This window comes from Canis lupus, chromosome 25 (assembly GCF_003254725.2).
Source record: "Canis lupus dingo isolate Sandy chromosome 25, ASM325472v2, whole genome shotgun sequence".
In the NCBI taxonomy this organism is placed as follows: Eukaryota; Metazoa; Chordata; class Mammalia; order Carnivora; family Canidae; genus Canis; species Canis lupus.
Window position 1 is genome coordinate 23,867,789 of NC_064267.1, and position 15,972 is coordinate 23,883,760.

Sequence of the window (15,972 nt, forward strand, 5' to 3'; positions counted from 1 at the left end):
TCTTTTGCCTTAAATGATACATGTAAATACTAATCTCCGTGCCAAAAAGCAATTATGATAAACTAGAGTATCACTGGATGAGCCTTCCTCTTGGAATCCAACCTGTTGATAGTTGAAAAGTAGAATGTCCAAACGTTTATTACATAAATAACCTCAATCTACCCTGAATGTATTTTTTCTGTCTCAAAGGGTTAAGTTCCCTTGACACACCCTTCTAAAGTGGATTTTTAGTCCTGACACGGTAGCAAAATGTTGTTCTACACTTTTTAAGATGATAACTCCACCCTGAAAACTGAGATACTTTCTTCCTTGAGATTTTTTTTTCCTTAAGATTTACAGGAAGAGATTCTTACAGCAATCAAAATGTATGTGTTCTGAAGCCACACATTACAGTACTTTTTCATGAGCTGTTATGAAAGCCAAGCTTCAGGGCAAAGCAAGGAAGCAGTAGAGGAAAGGCTGTTTTATGCATTTCCAGCTGCAGAGAGTAGTAACACTTTATGTGGGAGTGCTGTATTCATTCTAGAATTTCTCCCCTAGAGGGATAATAGGACATTGCTTTTTCAGCTTTCAAAAGGGTATTACAAACATTCTCTCCCAACACAAATACCACATTTGACCTCATTCTTCTCTCACTCAGTAAAACGTTTTCCTTAGTATCATAAGAATTATTAATGGTTGTGCTGGTGACATAATTTCCAATAACATTTTCAGGAAGATTTGGAAATCATTACATGCTTTCACTGGGATTGCCAAATGTGAAGGAGAATTAGGAATTAAAGTGTCTGGCTTTGGCAGGTATTAGATTACAAAGCGCATTGTTGCACTGGAAAAGAGAATCAAAGGATAGGACTAAATAGACACTTGTCCTGGGTTTAAGAAAGAGTGTGAACAGTGTGATCACCAAGGAATGGTGTTAGGATTGCTCTTTTGAAATATTTTAAAAATGATCTAGGAAAGAGAGTGAAGAGATTCTTAGCTCTTCTAGGTAAAAAGGTAGAATTGATTGGCTTAAACCGAAAGAAGGTTCCAGAACATCATGTGAGTGGGCCAAAGAGGAGCTGATGGGACCTTATTCTCAAGCAATTGAGCTTTTAAGTAGTTTCTCCTTTCTCCTCCTGATGAAATACCATCAGTGTTCTTTTGAAGGGTCCATTCAGCCGGGATAATTTCTTACTTCTTATCCTACTAAGCTGTCTGGTCTTTAAATTTGCATTTCCTCTCTCCATGTGTGTATGTCATATGTATGCATACGTAAATTATTCATGTGTTAAAGAAATCTTCACAGATTTTATTTTATAATCTTTCTCTCATTGCTTTGCTTTCATTTTTCCTCCTCTTTAATACCTTCTTATTTTCAGACAGGTCATTTTGTAGGAATAACATGATAGAATATTTATTGTAAAATATCCGCAATTTTATTAAAATATCTTGCATAACTTATATGCTATTTTTAGAATGAAAATGCCTCTTAGCTTTTTTTTTTTGAAACTCAGTAATTGCTTAGCCCACAAAGAGAGTTAAAAATCTACCCACTATATCCATTTATGATTTCTAAGAGGTATTATATCTGCCTTTTAATACCCATGGGAGTTGAAGCTTTTAAGTGGCGTTGGTCCACCTTGTATTTATAGCCTTGTCTTGTCGTTGGTACTCTTACCACTGAAATGATGGCGTAAACTTTGACAACTATGGCTTCTCACCTTTTGGAACCTACTACAAAATGAATTATTGACCATTATTTGATATGCGTGCTTGATTCTTAAAATTCAGTTCAAATCAGTTAAAGATTTAATGCTAATTATTCACAATAAATATTTGTTAAGCCTATGAAGTATATATGTGACTCAGTTCATGAGCTGAGGCATGCATTTTTCATAAGGTCTCTGGAAAATAAAAAATTATTTGGATTGCATAAATATGTTTAAATTTCATGTTTCATAGACCCCATTAGTTGTCTGTGATATTAACTTTTATCTGGGCCATTAAGCAGTCTTACAAATAGAAGTTTTTTTATGTAAAAGGATAACCAGTTATTTTCCTATTGTAGGCATTAACCTACATTTTGGTCATTTAGTGGCTTATTTCTCCTTTTAATTTATTCCCCCTTGAGTATTATCTGATATTTTTCTGACCCGGTTTAGAATCTCTTATCTTATGACTGTTTTAAAACAAGCACCAAATTTAGTATGAAACCATTTGCAAGATAAATTGGCTTGGAGGACTAAGATGAACACCAGCAGATTTACTTTCTCATGTTTAAATAAAGTACTCATTTTCCATGAAGTAACAAATTTCACTCGCAGACATGATTTATCCAAATCTGAAGAAGAGGAGAAACTAAAAAAAGGATTATTCGAATTTTAGATTTGTAGGGAAAGCAATGTTTTTAGTAGGGAAAATAATGTTTTTAGTGATTTCATTTGGATTCTCAAAATGCTAGCTTAAATCAAGCCAAGCGGTGGTAGAAGACAGTGGCCCCAAAGTCAATTTAGATTCCAGCAGCATAAGAGATGACCCATAGGTAGTTCTCCATTAACTCAGTCTGTGAAGAACCATGCGCTGAGTACCTGCTGTCTACCCCCTGGGGGGACACACAGATACATTCTCACTATCTTCAAAGATCCCTCAGCCTGGCTGGGGAGAAGCCTGTAAACAGATACTAAGGTAATTCAGGTAGAGCAGTGTTAGAAATATTCATGGGGCTGCTGGAGGAATATACTTGGAACTGATTGCTGAGTTTAGAACTGCTGGCATGAGCTGCTTAATGGTAATTTCACATTTACAAAATAGAACATTAGAGATCATGGTATTAATAAGGGGAAGGATTTTGCATGAAATCTCCCTGTTTTCAATAAGGGGAAGGATTTTGCATGAAATCTCCCTGTTTTCAATTATAGTTTTAACTTAGATGTTGAAAATGGAAAATGTTTATTACTGAGGAATTTATAGTTTAGTCTGATACCTTTAAAAAGGCATAGCCTTGACATGGTTTTTAAAAAGTAAATTTTATGGGGCGCCTGGGTGGCTCAGTTGGTTAAGCATCTGCCTTTGGCTTGGATCATGATCTTAGAGTCCTGGGGATCAGCCCTGAGTTGGGCTCCCTGCTCAGTGGGGAGTCTGCTTCTCCCTTTCCCTCTGCCCCTGCCTCGACCGCCCCCCCATGCTGTGTGTCTCTCTCTCTCAAATAATAAGATCTTAAAAAATAATAATAAATTTTGTAATCATAACCCACTCGGTCATTTACTTTGGTTGAACTAAATTTTGTTTTGAATTTTGAAAAGAGCCCAAGACTTAAAATTTGCCGTATCTAGATATTCTATAGTTGACCGTGATTATTCAAAATGTGCAGAAATCTTCAGAAAATTGTGTCAGTGCAGATGGATACTTCTCTTAAGAATACCATATGATATGTATGAAAATCCAAATCTGCAAAAACCAACTAGTTGCACAACTATGGGATTTATTGGGAGCCTCTTTTATAATGGAAATCTCTTTTATTAAGAAGACTAAATGTTCAAAATGTGACATAGCTAACTTTTTATTTAAGAAGACACGTATTTCAGTAGTACTCACAATAGTACAGGATCTGTATTATATATTGTATTTTCTTACTTGATTAAGGAGAAGTGGCATTTAATTGACTCAAAATGCCCCCATATGAACCTGGTAAATTCTGTAGGTGGTTAAAACTATAGCACTAACTTGCCCATTTGAAACTGTGGTTGCCATAGTGTATTATAAGTTATGAGAGAAAATAAAAGGACTGATCATTAGGTATTATGTAATAGGCCCCTCTCCACCTTCCAGTCTCGGTGTTGCAGGCCCTGGAAGAAGTCTGGGTCAATCTGGCTTACTGTGTAGTACTTAGCCTTTGAGTAGTGGCTACCCTGCCAAAGTTAATTTCTAGTACCAGAAGTGCTGACCTAGATTTCTTTTAGTGGGGCAATTATTATGATGTCAACCATGCTGTTTTCTCCATTCTGTTACCTTTTGGTTTATCACCTGGCCTTTGCAGAGAGGGGGGAAAGGAGAATAGAAATCCCTGCTATGTGAGTCTATTTCTTCCAGGAGTTATTTCTTCTATCAGAATGTAATACTGATAAGCCACACCCTTCCCCATTTTCAGTTCTGCCCTAGTTGCTAACAGAGGCCTTGCCATTGGCCTTCAATCTCTTTCTAGTTTATGGATCTTTATTTTAATTTATTTTTAAAGATTTTATTTATTTATTCATGAGAGACACAGAGAAAGAGGCAGAGACATAGGCATTAGGGAGAAGCAGGCTCCCTGTGGGGAGCCTGATGTGGGAGTTAATCTCAGGACCCCTCAGGATCACGACCTGAGCCAAAGGCAGACGCTCAACCACTGAGCCACCCAGGTGCTCCTCTGGATCTTTTTTTTTTTTTTTTTTTAATTCTGTTTATTTGAGAGAGAACACACGCTTGAGCAAGGGAGGTAGAGGGAAAGGGAGAGGAAGAAGCAGACTCCTTGCTGAGTGCAGAGCCCAATGTGAGGCTTGATCCCAGGGCCTCAAGATCATGACCTGAGCCAAAGTCAGATGCTTAACCGACTAACCTCCAGGCACCTCTTGGGATAGGTCTCTTTTCATAAGGGAGAACACCTTAGATATTCAAGGACTGGTAAGGTCTCTGTTTAATCTTGGGTTTTTCTATTTTCAGCTCTAGTTAAACACAGACAAATCACTTGACCCCAACCCCTCCTCTTGTGACCACTGACCCTCCAGTGCAGTGATTCTCAGTCCTCTGAAGGAGCAGGAGTGAATGGTTTTCAGCCAGCACAAAATGTCAGCAGAGATGGGTTGGCTAAGAATCCATCTCCAGCTAATCAGAGAGAAACCAAGGTACTGACGGTGGAGCACTTGCTCTACCTCCCAACTTCTGCCGCAAGTTTTTAAGACTCTGGGGAGGCGTGGCCTACTAGCACACCCTGTTTCTCCTGGCACCTCCTTGTTTTGAGTACATCCTTTCCTGACCTCTTTGTCCCTGTTGCTCATTTACCTAGGAAGAGCAGGTGAAAGTGGAGCTAGAGAAAAGATACTGGTGTGATTTTTCTAGTTAAAGGTGTTTCTTGGGGTACCTGGATGGCTCAGTTGGTTAAGCCTTGGACTCTTGATTTTGGCTCAGGTCATGATCTTGGGGTTGTGGGATCAAGCCCTGCAGTGGGCTCTGCTTTCAGTGCAGAGTCTGCTTGGGATTCTCTCTCCCTTTCCCTTTGCCCCTCCCCCCACTAAAATAAAAAAAATCTTTTTTTTTTAATGGTATTTCTTATCAAAGTATTTTTATTTATTTTTAAATGTGATGTCAGCTGAGGAAAGGGATGTAGGAATGATTGATGTAATCTGGTCGTGATGCTTGGAAAAGAATGACATAATCCAGAAATGAAGGTGGAATGATAGGTAGACATCTAAAAGAACTATAAGGGACACCAGCAGTGCAAGATTAGACAAAGAACTGTTAAGTCAAAGAAAACATCTAATTAATATGGAGGAAGATAAGCAGGAAGTTTAAATCCATTAAATATTCTCCTGGTGAGGTGGGTAAATTTGAGAAATACTTAAATTCGCCAAGTTTTGCATTAGCATAGGCCAACCTAAACTATAGCATGTCTTACATGTTCTATAATTTCATGTATTGCTATATTCTATACTCTTCCAGTATGCACTTTGCATTTTATGGAATTTTAGGCAACCCATGGTAGATGCTATGGTTTTGGAAGTTGACATCTGATGACCTGTTTAATCTGCTTTTCTGTATTTATTGACCTTTCCTTCCCGTCATTTTTTACCTCCCCAGTTACCAATTCACTGGAGCCTTGATGTGAAAAATTGAAGTGAGGGATGTCTTTCTTCTTTATGTGTTATGCTTAGTTCAATATCAATATCTTGGGTCCAGTATATTAGAGTTTTGCAGTGATTTTTCTCTTTTAATTTGCTTACCACACTGCCACAATACTTCTCTTTTGGAAAGAACCAGGAGATAAATTGGAGAGACGTATACTTTTTCCGTCCTCAAAATCAGTAGGGCTCACAGGTTAGGCTCCAGCTAAATCCTTGCTACTGTGGTGTGTGATGATAGAAGCCTGATTCAGAAGTGTTATCTACCTTATAACACTTGCCTGAAGAAAGGTATCACATTTATATAATCAAGCCGAGTGTTGCGTTTTATGTTTAGTTTTGTGTTAGTGAGGAAAATTGTGGGAAAACTTTGAAATGGACCAAAAAGATTATTAGGTATATTCTCTGATTCACTTTCTGGTTATCTTGCCCTTTCCTTATCTTTGAGCTATTTTATAGTGCTAGAAATGATAGAATACTGATGGTAATGCAAAAGATTCTCATCCATTGAAATGGAAATTGTGTACAGTGTGGTGCAATTGGTTATTGCCTTGTGGATATTGACAATGTTACTAGTTTTGCAACTTTTTATAAATCCTTTGCAGTATTCTTGATCTTTAGATATTTGTTCTTTGGATTCACCTTTGGACCACTTGTATCATCATCAAGTTCCCTTTATAATTCATGAGTCAGTTAAAATTGAAGTCCCCTGTTAAGAAAATTGTTTTGTTACATACACACATGTATGTTTATACGTTCCTTTAACATCTCTAGACAGATTCTCAAAGAGCTGTGATGACCTCTATAAAAGGGGAAGCAGGAGAACCTACCTTTTTCAACCCAACCCTCCTTCTCCCCGCCCCAATCAGTCCTTAGCTAGCTAGCCCTTACCAAAACTTCAGCTAAAATCACATTTGAATTAACTGGCTTTCTAAAGAGAATCTTTGTTTCTCAATCAAGTACCAGCAGATAGCAACTTACACCTAGCAGTTTACTTCTGTGCTCTTGAAAATCAAGTTTTTAACTTTACTTTTCTAGATAGTTCTACCACTGTAGACACATTTTGGTCAGACGGTACTCATTCTATTTTGAATCTCTGGAGGACCCAGATGGTCTCAGTGTGGTGTGAAGCGGCAGGACCTATTCGCCTGTTTTGTGGTTCCAAGTTCACCTTGCCTCTTCCCAGCTGTGCATATGCAGTAATCCTCTTGTCTAATTATAGCTAGCAGCTCTCCCTCTGAGCTAGAGGTTCTCAAGCTTGGATGCATATTAAAATCACTTGAGGAGCTTTTAAAACTCAGAATGCCCAGACCAATTAAATCACAAAGTCTGGGGGTGGCACACAGACATCAGTATTTTTTTTTTTTTTAAGCTGCTGAGATGACACTAATGTTGAAAACCACTGCCCTGTGCAAAGAATGATACTGATTTAGCAAAAACTTCACATAGAATGCCTCAGAAGCAAAAGCGCTCAGGATTTCTGATGGAGGGATCTGCATAGGTGATGAGGAGGGTCTCCACAGTCTCAGGAGGCAGCCCTTACAGAGTATCTGCACCCACCAAATCTGTTTCTACTTGGGCTACCTCTGGAATGGGGCCAACTAGGTATTGGGGGTAGCTTAAAAGCCAAAAGTGCCTTGGGTAAGTCTTTAACATTCTGTTTTTGTGTGTTTGTTTTTAAAAATAGTCCTGAATTCAGCTAAACTCTCACTGTGTAGAAAATACCGACTGTCGAGTGCATGAACCTGCCTTTTCCTCTGCCCTTAGAGGCACAAAGCCAGTGTCATGGTGGGGGACATCTAATACCACGGCCACCATATGGCTGTATTACTGACAAACAGTTATATTTATCATACACCGGACATCTGGGAAAACCACACACTGTACATGGCCTATTAAATGTCTGTTTTTGTCAGAGCTCCTAAAAATCCATTGCTTTAATCCATAACAATGTGCTTTATTACGAGGTCTTTGATAGTTAGTTTTAAAGGAGAGAGATGAAAAAAAAATCCATTTATTTGGGAATGGTAAGGCAAGGAAATAGTCTCTTTCTTGGGATGTCCTCCTGCCTCTCCACAAAAGATATCTTTTAATGGGAACTCCTGATTCTATTTAAAATTTTAAATCATTTTAGTTGCCTCAGTCTTCTATTAAACATGAAAATCATATCATGAACTCTGCTGTGGTTTGCCTTCATGTACTCATTATATGTCCCCCTCCCTTTTGTGTAGGAAGACAGAGATGTCAATAACCCCATGCCTAACCGAGGAGGCGATGGATTAGCTCCTGGGGATGACAGATTCAAACCTGTTGTACCATGGCCTCATGTTGAAGGCGTAGAAGTGGACTTAGAGTCTATTAGAAGAAAAAACAAGGCGAAAAATGAACAAGAGCGACATGCTGGTGGAGATAACCAGAAAGACATAATGCAGAGGCAGTATCTCACATTTAAGCCTCAAACATTCACCTACCGAGATCCTGTGCTACGTCCAGGGATCCTTGGTAACTTTGAACCCAAAGAACCTGAGCCTCACGGAGTGGTTGGTGGCCCTGGAGAGAACGCGAAGCCATTGGTTTTGGGACCAGAATTCAAACATGCAATTCAAGCCAGCATTAAAGAGTTTGGATTTAACATGGTGGCAAGTGACATGATCTCACTGGACCGCAGCGTCAATGACTTACGACAAGAAGAGTAAGCACATGTCCTCTTCTTTCTAAAATTGGGGCAACTATTGTTTTGATAGATATTTAGTTAGATTATTAGAAGGGAGAAAATATTTTTGCCTTTATTTCAAGGAAATAAAAGGCTCTTCAGTCTGCAAAATGGCCAGGAAGAGGAGATCGCTTCATTTATGCCATTAGATTGAAGGTATGACATACAAAATTCTGAGGTTTTTACATCAGTGCTACTCAGATGTGGTCCCTGGCTGGCATGAGTCTGTGAGTTTTTGTTCCCAGTCCACAATGAGACCATGAACTTGTGCCAGCATGTAAACCAACTATTAAATACTTTGTTTAGTACCAGCGACAATTTTTTAATAACAAGACTTCCTCAATGTGTTGATTTTCATTCTGGATCAAGCTCCTTGTCTTGTTGTGGAATAATAACAAGTAGTAAGGCTACTTTAGATGTCTCCTATAATTAACTAGATACTGATGTTTCCCTTAATTTTTTTTTCTCAGTACTGCACCCGGACACTGGAACTCTCTATGTAAAAGAAGTGCCCAAACTATAAAACTATGGCCTAAACTTTCAAATTATCTTCTTGTAGTTTGATTTAAAAAGAAAGGATTTCTGACCCTTACCTTTTGATAGACAGTGGTTATTTAGTGAACTCAAAGCTTTTCTCTTTCAGTTTCTTTAATAACTGGTTCTATTCACATAGGATCTAAATAGCCTCCATTAACATGAGTGCAAATTTAATTCCGTGCTACCAGAAAACTCTCAAAATGTATTCTGAGGATGTACTGTTAATATAAACACCTTTATGCAACCCCACAGCAGCATTCCTTATGACCACTAAGAATAATATAGTATTACTCAATAGATTTTTTTTTTTTCTTTTCAAATTTTTGTTTAAATTCTAGTTAGTTAACATACAGGGCAGTGTTGGTTTCAGGAGTAGAATTCAGGGATTGGTTGCTTACATACAACCCCTAGTGTTCATCACAACAGGTGTCCTCCTTAGTACCCATCATCCATCCAGCCCATCCCACCCCCACTTCTTTCCATCAATCGTATTTGTTCTCTATTGTTGAGAGTATCTTATGGTTTGCCTCCCCGCACCCCCCCCCCCACCTTTTTCTTTACCCCTTCCCATATGTTCATCTGTTTGGTTTCTTTGTTTTTTGTTTCTTGAATCCCAAGGCTTTGGGTATTCACACAGTAATTGGTAAAAGTGAGAGGGGATGAATGAAATATGAAAAGAAAGAAGGAATAGAAGTACAGAACCATGATGGTGAGAGGAGTTAGAGCGTCTCAAGGGACAGTGAGCAATTTATTCCAAATCAAAGTAGAGGCTTGTCTAGTCATAAGGTTGCCAGATTTAGCAAATAAAAATAGAGGACACTTGGTTAAATTTGAATTTCAGATGAACAGTGAAAAACACTTAGTATAAATATATCCCAACCAGTGTTTGGGACATACTTATACTTTAAAAAAATGGTTGTTTATCCAAAACCTGAATTTATCTTGGAGTCCTGTACTCTTCCAGTCACGGGGTAAGGGTGGCCATTACAGAGCTAGAACCACCACTCGAGTACTCTTTAGGACCTGTAGGAGGCTCTGCAGTCCCTTATCCAGAGTGTGTCCTAGTTATTTAAAATATAGTACTCAAACATAACTCTTCATCTCTATTATAGAAAGTTCTTTGAAGACCTATTGATGGCATTCTCATCACTGAGAAAGGAAGGGAAGGGGAGAGTAACATGGATCGACCTTACACTACATACTGGGACTTATTATAGGTTCTAATTTCTTCCGCCCAAACTGTGAGAGCTTTTACCTGGGTAGGTAAAATCTGAAGCTGGGAGCTCTGACATCTTTGTATTTGCCCAGCAAAATGGCAAAGTTGTGGTTCAACCCAAGGTGGTTTGGTGAGAAAGCCCTATCTTTCCACCACACCTCACCTCAAAGTATGTCTTCCCCTGGGTGCTATGCCTTGGTATGGTGTTACAGTCACGGCATGAACTTAGTGTCAAAACTGAGATTTTTAGCACATGAGTTATTTTTTAAAGATTTTATTTATTTATTAATGAGAGATACACAGAGAGAGAGAGAGAGAGAGAGAGGCAGAGACATAGGCAGAGGGAAAAGCAGGCTCCATGCAGGGAGCCCGACGTGGGACTCGATCCCAGGACTCCAGGATCATGCCCTGGGCCAAAGGCAGGCGCTAAACCGCTGCGCCACCCAGGGATCCCCAACACATGAGTTATTTATAAAAGATAGATCATTTAAAATGCCAGTATAAATCTAGCTCACTTTTCAATATAAGAAATAGGCTAAGAAAACCAAGAAGAGAAGTACAAGGGATTAGAGACCACCTTTCTCCTTGCCCTCACCCCCACACATCCATCCAGTCTGTCTGCAGGGCGTTTAGCTTCTGCCACCAGAATATGTCTCAGATTACTTCTGAGGCGCATTCTCTCATCCCTGCTGCCACCAGCCAAGTCCATGCCACCATCATCTCTCTTGGAATCCCACAAGAGTCTCCTTCATGGTTTCTCCACTTTAGCTTCTGCCTCCTGCCTTTTCACACGGAAGCCAGTGTGGTATTTGAATCTCACAAATCTAGCTTATCTGTAGTGATTCTTTGTCTTCCTGATGCACTTGAAATAGAACCCAGACTCCTGATCAGCAGCCACAAGCCTTTCCTGCCTTGACAGCCTCCTCTTGCTACTGTGCTCCTTGCTCCCAGTACTCTAGCTGGGCTAGCCTCTCCTCCTCTCTCTGCATATGCTCTTCCCTCTTCAATGAATGCTTTCTCCCTTCTTGTGCTTGGCTCTGTACCATTCTTTAGGTTTAGAACCTCTCTAACCACACTGTCTAATTTGATAATACCCTGCTTTATTTTTTAATGCTGCCCTCTGGCCATTTCATTCTCAGTATATATCTAATTTTAACAGTTTATCAAATTTATAGAGATACCAGTTTACTTAGTCGTTTATTGCCTGCATTTCTTACTACATGATAAGGTCCTGAGAGCAAGGAATAGGTCTATTTTCTTCACCAGCTACTTTCAGTAGCTGACACCCAGTTGGTAAATATCTGTTGAGATAATGAATGAATGACTCAAATGCCTGGAATCTGCTAGGGTTCAAACCTTGGCTCCATTACCAGAGGTGAGATCTTAGACCAGTTATTTCCCCTCTCTAACCCTCAGTTTTCGGATCCTTAAAATGGGTCTAACAATACCTATCTCCCGGGATTGGCATTAGAATTAAATGACTTAACAGGCTGAAAGTCTCTTGTCATAGGCCTAGTGGTTAGAAACTTAAGTGTTCTTGAATATTATTATTATTATTATTATTATTATTACTACTACTACTACTACTACTACTACTACTGCTGTGGCACTTTCTTGAGGTCACATACCCTCTTGTCAAAATTTTAGTGTTTTGAGTTACTATTTAACTTTAAGGTCCTCTTGCTTTTTGAAAAATGTAAATGTTATGCACTGCCTTATCTTTACATCATCTTGCTTCTACTGTACCTTCCGTGATGGCAAAGCCTTCACCTCTCCTTTGGTAAGTATTTTAGACCCGCCAATTGCCACCTGAAACCCCCCCCCCCCCCCAATCTCTCTGAGTCCTCCTTGGTCTCCTATAATATCCTTCCTTCCTCTCTCTCCCCTGTCCTTTCTTTCTTGCCTTCCTCGTTGCATTCCCCTCGTTCTTTCTCTTTCCTCTCCCTCTCTTCCATGCCTTGCATAGGCTGATCATTTCCCATACTCTTTTCTCTTGCAGAGTATTTAGAAATAAGACATTGCATGTGTCTGTGTATCATTCCTGTAAGTATGGTGTTCCCGCTCAAACAAAAGGATCCAAGGCTATCTTAGCAAATGCTCCTAAGTCCCTCTTTAAACTTCTTTGCTAGTTAGAAAACTCTTATGCTTCAAAATACTTAAACATTATCACCCCCAGAAACCTTTTTTTTTTTTTTTGAGAGAGAGCGAGCAAGCCCGTGCAAGCAAGCGCATAGGGGGAGGGGCAGAGGGCGATGGGGAAGAGAATCATAAGCAGGCTGAGATGGGGCTCAATCTCAGGACCCCAAGACCATGACCTGAGCTGAAATCAAGAATTGGATCGTTAACCAACTGTGCCATCTAGGTGCCCTCACCCCCAACTTCTTTAAGGCTGAATTCAGAACTTTTCCCCCAAAATTGTCTTTATTTAGAGGGAGAGAAAGTGCAAAAGCAGAAGGAGAGGGAGAGAATCCCTAGCAGATTCTGTGCTGAGCATTAAAGCTCAATGCAGGGCTGGATCCCACAACCATGAGACTGTGACCTGAGCCAAAATCCAGAGTCAGTTGCTTAACTGACTGAGCCACCCAGGTGATCTGAATCCAGATTATTTTTTAAACTTGATTCTTTCTCATACTTAAAAAAGAGAGGGCATCCCGGGTGGCTCAGAGGTTTAGCGCCGCCTTTGGCCCAGGGTGTGATCCTGGAGACCCAGGATCGAATCCTGCATCGGGCTCCCTGCATGGGGCCTGCTTCTCTCTCTGCCTCTCTCTCTTTCTCTCTCTCTCTGTGTCTCTCATGAATAAATAAATAAAATCTTAAAAAAAAGAGAGAAATACTTCATTCCTCTTTGAACACAGAAAATTCAATGCAGAATAAATAATTTCTAAATAGAGTAATTCATAAGTTAGGATGTAGATAGTCTTAAGAAATTAAAAAAGTCAACAACAAAACATTCCTAAATTTTGCATATTCTCTAATATGCATATTAGCACTTTTCTCCTTTTACTGGAAAACATAGCATGCATCCATATCACACACACACAGCCTCCTTCATGCTCATCCCACATGGAGAGTGTGCTACACAGAGCCTACCAGAGACTGGCTTGGTGTTGCTGACTTTTTGCAGCTTTGGAAAATATAGGCCTTATCCGCCTTGTTCTCTTGCCTCCGTCAGACATTTAAATGAGCCACCTGCCAAGCTTAGAAACAAAGCTTTGGGGCTGTTTGTCCAACTGTGACATCTGACACTGTGGTCAACTTGTTTGTTCTTGTGGCTGTTCCATAGCCTTTTCAGATGAATGTTCTCTACCTTAGAAGCAAGACAGAACTGCCCAGCTGCCAAGGTGACTCATACTTATGTATGTTACAGCTTTGAATTACATGCACTGGCTGAGTAATTTACTGGCTGTTGATTGCTTGTTAAAAGAGTGAGTAACTGTATTTTGAGTGAACTGGAGGCCTATTTCTTTTTTAGAAATCTGATCCAAGAATGATTTCACCTGCCTTCACACAAATTTTCTATAAAAAACACATACAGTTTTTTTCACAGTTCAACAGATACCAAGAGTCTCCAATAAGCAATGCACTGTGCTAACCCATCAGGGGATGCAATAATGCCTAAATACAGCCCCTGCCATTAAGGGGCTCCCCATCTGCCCCTGAGGATAAGGGAAAGAAATCTATACTGTAAGATCATAGGAAAGGGATGAACAGAAGGATGTGGTTCAGAGGGAGGAGGGACATGTCAAGTTACCAGGAGGGTCAGAAAAAGATTGAGAGAGGGAATACCAGGGATGAAGCCTGGAGGATGAGTAGGGTTTTCCCAGGAAGAGTTACACATTTAGAAGACACGCATTGACTAGGAGAAGGGCAGGTGGTATAGTCTACTTGGATCAGGTAGTTTGTGTAGAAAAACTAGTAGGATAGTAGGGTCCTGTTTCAAAGACCACAGGGCTATTGCCAAAGTCTATGCTGATTGGTGGTCAGGAAAGACCCACTGAAGGTTACACAGAGAACTTTAGGAATATCAGATTGGAAAGCATGTAGAAAATGGATTAGGGGATGGAGACCCGTTGGAGGGGTAGTAGCATTTGAGTGGGAGCTTCAGTGAAGGTTACAGAACCAGACAAAGGAGACTCAGTGTATGTAAGAGAACTGAGGAGTTGGAATCAGTAGGCCTTGGCAGCTTGATGGAGTGGAAGGAGGAATCAAAGATAAATCCAAGGCTTTGAAGGGAATGGTGCTATTAACAGAAAAGGATGGTTGGGATACAGCAAGCTGCTCTGCCCACAGCTCAGTTACCTAAGCCACTTTTCTCCCCGGCTTTACATGTATTCATGCAGAGCCCAGCAGGATGGGGACCCTGCTTGTGGGAAAAGGTAGAATGATCTGTTTGTGAATAAGTTAGATTTTCTTCAAATAAAGCTCTGGATTTTATTTCCCCTGCTGTGAACTAACTGCTGATGCAAATGCATGGAAATTATTCTTGCCCTTTTTTTTCTGCCCAAGAAGGCAGACAATCAGAGGTATATAATCCAAGCTATTTTGTTTCAAACAAATGAATTAAATATTTTGACTTCTTGAGCACATTCATCTGCTTCTAATATTTAACCTTTCCTCCTACCTACACACCGATTGCATTTCTATTTTGTAGAAACCTATCTTCATTGCATTTACAAAGTGAAATAATAGATGTTTAAGTACTTCAAAAATTCTAAAAGCTATGCAAATGTTAATATGATTAATTGTTAATAACTTCCTTAAGCTTATCTTTGGGAAATTGAAGGGTGTTTTTTAAAAGATATTTTACATTTACACTCATGCCTTATATACTGGACAATTCTCTTCTTACCTGATTCCAAAATATTTGTGTTTATACACTGATTTTATTTAAGGTGAATTGTGACCATGAGCTTTTTTGTTTTTCTATTCATGTTAAAGTCTGATACATCACTTTTAGAATACAGTGCTATAATTTATAAAGCAGATGCTATTTTCAAAACTTTTATTTAGTTGAAATAGTACAGTTCCTTTTAAATTTCAGTTTCTATATATGACCCATAGGTTTCGGTTAGAGCTAACAAAAACTCTAAGGAGCTGGTCATAAAAGGTTAAAACAAATTATTGGAATAATGTATAAACCTTATATACACATATGTATTTTAACACTTTGTCCCAATTTCTATTATCAGAATATATGGTGGACCTCCAAACTATACCAATCACAGTTACTAACACATTGTCCTTTCCTCTCATGGATGGCCCAAAGTGTGTCTTATTTTTCAAACTACAGTTTGGCACCTTAGATCTAATCTGCAGGAAGCACATTTGAAATTGGTTTCAGATGACCCATGATGGACATATTGCTGCTTTTTTCTCCCAAAAGTATTACTTTCTAACTGACTTGAAAACTTTTACTCTTAGAAACCACTTTTTTGGGGAGTTCAGAGGTTTTTCAGATTAACTTTAAAAATAAATTGTGTCCTAATGCCTAGTTTCTCTTTTTCCATTTCTTCTGGACACACACATAGGAACTTGCGCACACTTGCACACACACACACACACACACACACACACACACACATTTTGTACTTTGGAGTTTTCTCAATTATGGTGGCAGAGCTGATTTTTGTTTAAGGTCCTGGCTGACAACA

At 39.4% G+C, this 15,972-nt stretch overlaps 1 protein-coding gene across 6 annotated transcripts in view; it reads left to right on the forward strand.

Moving 5' to 3' along the window:
* The window catches only part of GALNT7 (polypeptide N-acetylgalactosaminyltransferase 7), a 136,131-nt gene that overhangs the window by 60,401 nt on the left and 59,758 nt on the right, over nucleotides 1–15,972 (forward strand). For 4 of the 6 annotated variants that reach the window (XM_025462862.3, XM_025462861.3, XM_049101069.1 and 1 more), the window contains one exon: nucleotides 8,087–8,547. In XM_025462862.3, coding sequence (XP_025318647.1) covers nucleotides 8,087–8,547 — 461 coding nt within the window. Of the gene's footprint in view, nucleotides 1–4,680; nucleotides 4,863–7,471; nucleotides 7,497–8,086; nucleotides 8,548–15,972 lie in introns of those variants that run through there. The other 2 variants (XM_025462863.3, XM_035719284.2) reach the window with 2 other exon arrangements.